Consider the following 7,947-nt stretch of genomic DNA (forward strand, 5'->3'; position numbering starts at 1 on the left):
TTAGAAAAAGCCCCGAAGGCACTTTATTGGAGGTGTCGCCTCCATTCACAGCAGAAAGGAGCCAGGAGCCCCCGCCTGAGGGCCCTGGCGCCGCCCCACCCCTCGCCAGCCCCCATGGGGACCTGGAGCAACAGTCAGTCTGGCCGTGGTGGGAGAGGAGGGGTGGGGGGCATGCTTTAGAAAAAATAGATCTCTATGTACATATCTGACATATTTATAGCACATAAATTAGGGGGCACTCTGACCGCCGCCCGTGGAGCCCGAGTGCTGAACAGGGAGGTGGAAACCAGTCCGGAGAGAAGGTGCCAGGGGACCCCGCCCGGGCCTCTCTGTCTGTCCTCTCTGTCGCGGTGCAAGCCTCAGGCCGCCTCAGGCCGCCCCTGGCCCCCCGGCTCAGTCCGGCCATCAGCAGGAGGAAGGTGTCAGGTGTCCTATGCGGCTGGTGTCAGGGGTCGAGTTCGAGGAGGCACCAGGTCACATGAGACGCACGGGCAGCAGCCCCGTCGCTCCAAGCCCCGGGCTTGTATTCCAAGAGGAGGGCGAGGACACAGGCTCCGAATCCCAGCACGAGGGCCGATGCCACGCGCGAGCTTTAGCTTCTCAGCACGGCGAGGAGCGGGTCCCGGCACGGGGTCCTTCTGGCCTGCACCCTCCCAGGAGGGCTGCGGGCCTGGAGTGGTCCGTGGGTGTGGTCCAGGGGCCGGTTCCGGCCTCAGTTCCGAGTCTGGACGACCTCGTCCTCCTTCCAGCCGCTGGAGTTTTTGCCAAACTTGTAGACGAGCCGCCGGCCGTCCACCCGTTCCAGGATCTCCCGTTTGTAGTAGTACCTGGGTGGGCAGGAGAGGGGTGGTCGGAAGTGCCCAGGCACGAGACAAGCCCTGGACCGCCAGCACCCGCCTCCCATCTGGTCGAGTCACCCCCACGTGACCTGGCCCCGCTGGTTCCCGCCCGGCTCGCGGGAGCCGGAGCCCCGCTTCCTGAGCTCTGCTCCCATCTGCAAGGAGGAGCCGTCCACTCCTCTGCCACTCGGGCCTGCAACTGCATCCGGGGAGGCTGGCTCTGCCCTGTGTCCTTGGCCCTTATGGCTGTGTCTTGGGCTTATGAAACGACGTGAATTTAGGGCTGCACGGGACCTTAAGATGCCCATGATAGGAGGAAACTGAGGCCCAAGGACAAGCAATTTAATTGCTCCAATGGTGAGAGGGCCAGGCCTTGGAGTGGGCACGGCCCAGGCTCTCCTCACCCCATTGGGGCGCCTTCCTGAGGACAAAGAGCCTTGCCGGTGACACCAAGCAGTGCCGGTGACACCAAGCAGTGCCGGTGACACCAAGCAGTGCTGCTGACGGCCAAAGTACCCTGCGTGTGCTCTGCGCCAGGTCACACCGTCTCCGTGTGAGCATGTAGGCGGGCGCTGCCATTACCCTCACTCTACGGGGCTCAAACACCACGTGAACTCGGTGCGGCAGGTGCCCATGCCCATGCTTGTCAGCAGCATCCTGGCCGCCAGCTCACCTCATGGCCCGGCTCAGCTTCTCGTAGGTCATGTTGTTGTTCTTCTTCTTCTGGCCCCACAGCTGGGCCACGGCCTCGGAGCGCAGGAACTTGAAGACGCCCTCGTGCCGGTTCTCCCACTTCATGAGGCCCTGGTTGAGCTCCGGGTAGATGAGGATGTCCCGGATGAACTCCCACAGGTGGGTGCCTCGGGGGGCTGCAGGGCCAGATGCCATCCGTTAGCGGCACAGGCGGGCCCTCGCACCCAAGACCAGAGGGTCCCGCCCGTCCCGGCACACTGCTGATGGTGGCCACTCAACAGGCCAAACCCTCCGCGTGGGCTTCGTAGAGGCCGTGCCCTCCTCGCTTCCCCACTAGCCGGGCGCTCCGGGGAGACCCTGCTGCGCAGCCCAGGTGTCTCACGGGTGCAAAGGCCGAGCCGGTGTCTGGCTGGGACCCAACAGCAACAGAGACATTGGGGGGCTCCTGGTTCATCGGGGGCCACAGCGAAAGCAAATGCCCCACCGGTGGTAAGAGCTTGAGAGTGCAGGAACCAGAGAGCCGGCCCTAGTCTGGGGGATGAGGGGACAGAGGCCTACAAGAATAACCCCCTGAGGACAAGAAGGAAACCAGGCCTGTGTGTGAGAGGGAGAGGGAGAGGAGGGAGAAGGTGGAGATCTCCTAGTGGTTCCCAGTGGCTGCAGCACACAGGCCTGAGGTCAAGGGGACAGAATGACCCATGGCCACGCGGCCCTCCAAACCCTCAGCAGCCTGGCAGCCCGGCTGTCTAGGCACTGTCCTCTTTGCCTGGAGTCTCAGCCCCCTGTGACTCTTTTTTTTTTTTTTTTTGAGACAGAGTCTCGCTCTGTTGCCCAGGCTAGAGTGAGTGCCGTGGCGTCAGCCTAGCTCACAGCAACCTCAAACTCCTGGGCTCAAGCGATCCTCCTGCCTCAGCCTCCCGAGTAGCTGGGACTACAGGCATGCGCCACCATGCCCGGCTGATTTTTTCTATATATATTAGTTGGCCAATGAATTTCTTTCTATTTATAGTAGACACGGGGGTCTCGCTCTTGCTCAGGCTGGTTTCGAACTCCTGACCTCGAGCAATCCGCCCGCCTCGGCCTCCCAGAGTGCTAGGATTACAGGCGTGAGCCACCGCGCCCGGCCCCCTGTGACTCTTGGGGCCGCCCGAGCACCCGCCAGCTGCCCCCTCACACCACCAAGGGCGTCCCAGCAGGCAGGACAGGGGCCAGCTGCAGACGACCGGAGCGAGCGGTCGGGGAAACATAAACTCTGGCGCCCATGGGCCTCATCCCTCCAGGGGCCTCAGTTTTCCCTCCTCTGCAGGACCACACAGCTGGGCTCTGTAATCTGGTGCCGACAAACGCCACAGATGCCCCCCCTGCCCCCGTGCCCAGGCGTCACGAAGGGCGGGTGGCCGTGGACAGCAGCGGAGGCGCGGGTGCAGGCGCCGTGCTAGTGCTCACCGTGCTTGCTCTTCTTGCCCTCCAGACGCTCCCAGTACTCCTTGCTCAGCTTTCGGGGCCGGCCCCGCTTCCGCTTCCCGTGCTTAGGGTCCCCCTTCTTGTAGTTAGGGAAGCCGTCTGTGGGGACAGAGGGGCGGGGGGGTGTCAAGAGAGGAAGCGCAGAGGTTGGGGAGCAGCCCCTCTGCAGGGGGGGGGGAGCCTGCAGGAGAGCAGGGGTGGGGGAGGGGCGGGCCCGGGCCCTCTTCCTCCTGCTCCTCCCTCACCTCTGGGGAAGAGCTTGCTGTCTGCAAGATCCAGGTCCACGTCGCTTCCACCGGAGTCTGAGGAGTGGGAGCTCTGCGGGGTGCCAGTCCCTGGGGGCAGGGTCAGAGTGAGCGCCCCGGCCAGCCCCGGCCTCTGCTGGACAGGGCTGCAGGCCTCGCGGCCCGGCCGGCTCCCGCCAGAGGGCACGGGTGTGAGTGCTGGGACCCGGGAGCTCGGGGGCAGGGCAGTGGCCCAGGCAGGGCCCTCACCTGTGGTAGAGATGTCGGAGCTGCCGGGGGAGGGGGCCCCGGCGCCGTAGCTGCCGGGGTGGCACGGGCTGGCCTGCGGCTGGCCGTCCTCCAGCAGCTCCTGGGCGAAGGGGCTGCCCTGGTCTGCGGAGAGGAGGCCACAGCTCAGAGGGGCTCGGGGGACCGGGCAAGGATGGGCAAGGCTGCCCAGAGGGCTGCTGGCATTTTCTAGCTGAGGGAGGAAGAAGTCCCGGGAGCAGGGGCTCAGCTCTGGCACTCTGGGGAGGCGCAGGGCCGGAGAAGGGGGGAACACGCTCTCACCGAAGGGGTTTTCGAGGGCCTCCTGGAAGGCTATGCCGTCCTTCTCCAGCAGCTCGATGATCCAGCTGAGCTCGTCGGAGGGGCTGGAAGCTGGCAAGCAAGGACGAGGGTCTCAGTGCCGCCGCCCTCGGCCCCATCCCGAGCTCCAGGACTCAGGAAACGGAGCCGAGCGCCCGCCTCTAGCCCAGGGGCCCGGGGCGGCCGTGGCCTGACTCACTGAGGTCGCGCAGCTGGGCGTGGAGCTGGTCGCCCAGGGGCCCGAAGACCAGCCGCAGCTCCTCGAGGGCGCAGCCGCACAGCGTGGCGCCGTCCATGTTGCAGCGGGAGAAGTCGATGGCGCTGGCGTCGTACTTGTGCTTCTCCACCTGGTAGCTGATCCAGTCCAGGACCTGCGCCTTCGACCAGAACTGGGGCTCCTCCCCGGACCAGCTGGCCTTCTCTGGGAGGGGCAAGGGGGCAGCGCCGCGCAGGCTCAGCGGGCGGCCGGCGGCCCGGTCTCCCACCAGTCCCCAGAGCCCTCCCTGGGATGGCGGGAGGCGGCATGGCGCGCCCTCGCCCTGGAACGTGGCGCCCGCCGCGCCCGGCACCGCCAGCACCTTGCCGCCCGTGCGTCCTCAGCCCAGCCCTGGAATCCGCCTGGAGACCCCTCCCTGCCCGTCCCCCCATTCGTCTGACACGGTCTTGGATGATGACTCTCTGGCTCCCGCTCCCCAAGTCGGGGACCCACCTGTGCCCTCCAGCGACACCTGGGGACTGCCGAGGGTCAGCTCAGCGTCCTCAGCCCCGAAGGCGGCGGCAGGGGGCGCAGAGGTCAGGGCGGGGTCCTCCGCGCTGTACATGGCGCTGAAGTAGTTGCTGAACACGTTGCTGATCTGGCAGGCTGCAGCCATGGGCACCTGGGGAGGGGGGCACGGGGCTGCTGAGCGGCCGGGCCGGGCTCGGGCAGGAGCAGCCCCCGGGGGCGAGAAGGTGGACGGCTCTGCGGGCACCTTCTCTTCTAGAAGGGCTTCAGGGTCTCAGAGCGAGGTGGGGCCACAAGACCCTCCTGCTGGGGTCCCTTCTTCAGACCGCCGGGACCCCGAGCCAGACTAGCAGTCGTCGTGGCCACGCTTTCCCTCCCAGAGACAGTCCCTCTGCGCTCGGCCCTCCTCGGGACACCCACGGCCCCACACTCCCGCCCGGAGAGTCTGCAGGCTCAGGACTGCACGTCCACTGGACCCCGCCTCAGTGTCCCCAAAGGCCTAGACTACTGCATGGCAGGTGCGGGTCCTACCAGAGAGCGGGTACAGACGTGGCAAGCAGGCTCCAAAGCTGCAGGCAGGAGAGGAATCCCGGCGGTGCGCGGCTGGCCAGGTAGCGCTCAGGTGTGCGCCCGCCGCGCTCCCCCACCCCGCCCTAAATAGAGTGTGCGGGAGCTCCTCCCCAGGGCCGGCTTTTATAGCGTGTTCCCGCTGGTAACCTGAGCTGGTGGCTCATTGGACGGAGGGGATTTCCTGGCCTTTAGACCAGGCTCCTGGCCCCAGGTGATTTGCATATTCTGTGCCTCTGAGCCGGGATCCGAGCGGTGCTGGGAAATGTGGCACGGCGGGTTTAATGATTATCCGACTCTGTCATCCCGCGCCCTCTGGGGCTGGGCACAGGGCGCTGGCCGGGGCGGGTGGCGGGAACAGCGCTGCGGTGGGCGTCTCGTCTGGGCTTTCAGCTGCCCTCTGGCCCAGGACATTCCTCCCGGGGGCCAGGCTAGGGATGGGCTAGGCAGGGAAGGGCAAGTGGGGGAACCTGAACTCCTGGCTGAACCGGGTCAGAAAGGCTGCTGGCCCCCAAATGTCCAGACGACTGGGGACAGAGGGGACTCACAGAGAGAGACAATACTGAGGTTTAGAAACTTTTCCCGCAACACCCAGGATTCTGGGCACAGGCTGGGAGGATCTCCAGGCTTGGTGCTGGACAGTGATCCTGGGCTAGTGGGCAGGGCCGGGTCTGCCAACCTAGCCCGCCACCCAGGGTGCCCACCCAGGGATCCCCACCCAGGGTGCCCACCCAGGGATCCCCACCCAGGGCTCCCCACCCAGGGCTCCCCACCCAGGGCTCCCCACCCCAGGGTGTCCGCCCCACATGGCCGGTCACCGGGACCCCCTTCGTTGGCAAGGTCTCAGCACTCATGGCCTGCCTGGACTCCATCCAAGCATCGGGGCTGCTACAGCCACTTCTGTAGAGACTGGGCTGTGTGAATACTTGAGTTTTTCCCTTGGCACCTGAAGGGTCCTTCTGCCCAGGGGCTGCCAGAGGTGCGGGGGCCACCACGTGGTCAGGTTCGCTCCCCTCTGCCCTCCTGTCTCCAGGTCCTGTCTGCTGCCCTCTCGTGGTCAGAGCCCGACTACCTGCGCCACGTCTCTCAAAGTAGAAAGGGGAACCATAGCCTGTGTTTACTATTTACCGAGCACTTTTAAACCTATTCTGTCATTTAATACTTATTCGTGCACACACACACAAAATCCAGCAGGGTGACGCGCAGTTATCCCCGTTTTATAGACCGGAGAATTGCAGCTGGGAGGTTGAGGGGCTTGACCAGACCGCACTGCGGGGCTGGGGTCTAAATACTGGTGTGTTCTAAGCTGAAGCTCCCACTCTTTCCCCCGACGGCACTGGATTCTCCTGGCCTCGGCGTCCTCCCGCCCAGCTCCGCAGCTAGAGCCCTCACCTCGCTGCCCGTCCCCGTGCCGGTGGCCCCGCCGGCCTGTGTCCCCTAGACCCTGTGCGCGGCTGTGGTATCTTGAGCAGGACCCTTGGGTTCTGCACTTCAGCTCCCCCATCTGTAAAAAGGAAGCTTTTTTGGATTCAATAATCCAAAAAAAATCTCTTCCAGATCTCTTCCAGATCTAGTTTTTTGTGCACCTAAAATGTAGGAGCTCTGTGTCTCTCCTCCCTTCCCTTAACGCTAGTTACCTAGTTGACTCTACGACGCAGGCGGTTCAGGCCTCCCCAGCCAGAGGGTGGGTGAAACGGTTACTCAAACAAAAGGTGACTCCACCTCCAGAGATACTCTTTCTTGTCTTTAACTCCATAGCCCCAGGACCGAGAAAGTCCTCCCCAGAGAGCCTGCTTCTCCTGTTCCTCGCCTCAGAAACTGCTGGGTGCCCAGCAGGGAGGGCTACAGTCCAGGAACCCCCCCCCACCTCCCGCCACAACCTCGAGGCCAACGGGGCACAGGAGAGTCTGGGGCTGGGGGTAGGATTTCCCACAGCCCCTAAGGGGGCCTCCCCCGGGGAGCCCGAGGCGGCACACCCTCTGCCCAGTCACTCGCCCTGGAATGCGGGAGAACCGGCTTCCAGCCCGGGGCGGCTCACGTGCTCCCAGCCCCGAGGAGCGCCCGGGCCAGGGTTCCGGACCCGGAGAGGGGAGGATGTGTGGAGAGTCAGGGTATCAGCCCCTTTGGGGCTTCTTCCCGGGAGAAATGGAGCTGAGATAAGGAATTCCTGCAGCCTAGCACTTTCAGTGGGAAAGACTTGGATTTGAGGTCAGAGCCTTGGAGGGATGGGGACGGGGTGGGGCAGGGGTTCCAGGACGGAGGTCGAAGAAGCCACTGAGCAGGAGGCTGGGGCCCTTCCCAGCCCACTGACCTCCCCCCGGAGATTGCCCAGGATGGTGGCACAGCTTCACCTTGGGGACGGGAGGATGTCCTATAAAAGGACAGGCACATCCAATAGGACAGCTGTGTGCCAAAGTGGCAGTGAGGCGGGCCACACAGCTCAGTATAGCCACACTGTGACACTCTAGACCTCACAAAGCACGAGTCGGAGTGGCCTTTAGAGGAGGAGCTGCCAGCCTTTTGCTTCCAGTGGCCCTCCGCTGTCACTGGGCTCACGGATGCTCTAGGTTTTGCACAGAGCAAGCAAGATAGCTACGGCCTCGGAGCTGAGAAGCTGGGCACTAAGCTGGGGAGAGGGGGAGGCAGCTAGAGAGCCCCTGCCTGTAACAGATTGCCAGGAACAGTCCTGAGAGCCAGCGGAGCAGCCTGCTGTCAAAAGGCCTAGCGTGCTCTTACGACCTCGGGCTCCCACCCGTCTCCTGTGACCCATGGCACCTCCCTGTGGGGCGGCTGAGGAGCCATCAGCAGAGGTGCTCTGCAGCCTACTGTCTGGTTGCCACTCATCCTT

The 7,947-nt window shown here is 64.4% G+C and overlaps 1 protein-coding gene across 2 annotated transcripts; it reads right to left on the reverse strand.

Annotated features, from left to right (window-relative positions):
- ELF3 (E74 like ETS transcription factor 3) lies at window positions 1-5,194 on the reverse strand. Of its 2 annotated transcripts, XM_012744446.3 has the most exons (9): window positions 5,064-5,194; window positions 4,518-4,686; window positions 4,008-4,229; window positions 3,791-3,880; window positions 3,491-3,613; window positions 3,242-3,331; window positions 2,979-3,095; window positions 1,513-1,708; window positions 1-827 (listed from the first exon to the last, which is right to left on the reverse strand). In XM_012744446.3, exons 2-9 carry the CDS (start codon window positions 4,678-4,680, stop codon window positions 713-715), a joined length of 1,116 nt encoding a protein of 371 aa, XP_012599900.2. In that variant the 5' UTR covers window positions 4,681-4,686; window positions 5,064-5,194; the 3' UTR covers window positions 1-712. The 2 variants fall into 2 exon arrangements, with proteins under 2 accessions (XP_012599900.2, XP_012599901.1); XM_012744447.3 differs by lacking the exon at window positions 3,491-3,613.
- Between the last annotated feature and the right edge of the window lie 2,753 nt (window positions 5,195-7,947).

Source organism: Microcebus murinus, chromosome 23 (genome assembly GCF_040939455.1).
Source record: "Microcebus murinus isolate Inina chromosome 23, M.murinus_Inina_mat1.0, whole genome shotgun sequence".
Classification (NCBI taxonomy): domain Eukaryota; kingdom Metazoa; phylum Chordata; class Mammalia; order Primates; family Cheirogaleidae; genus Microcebus; species Microcebus murinus.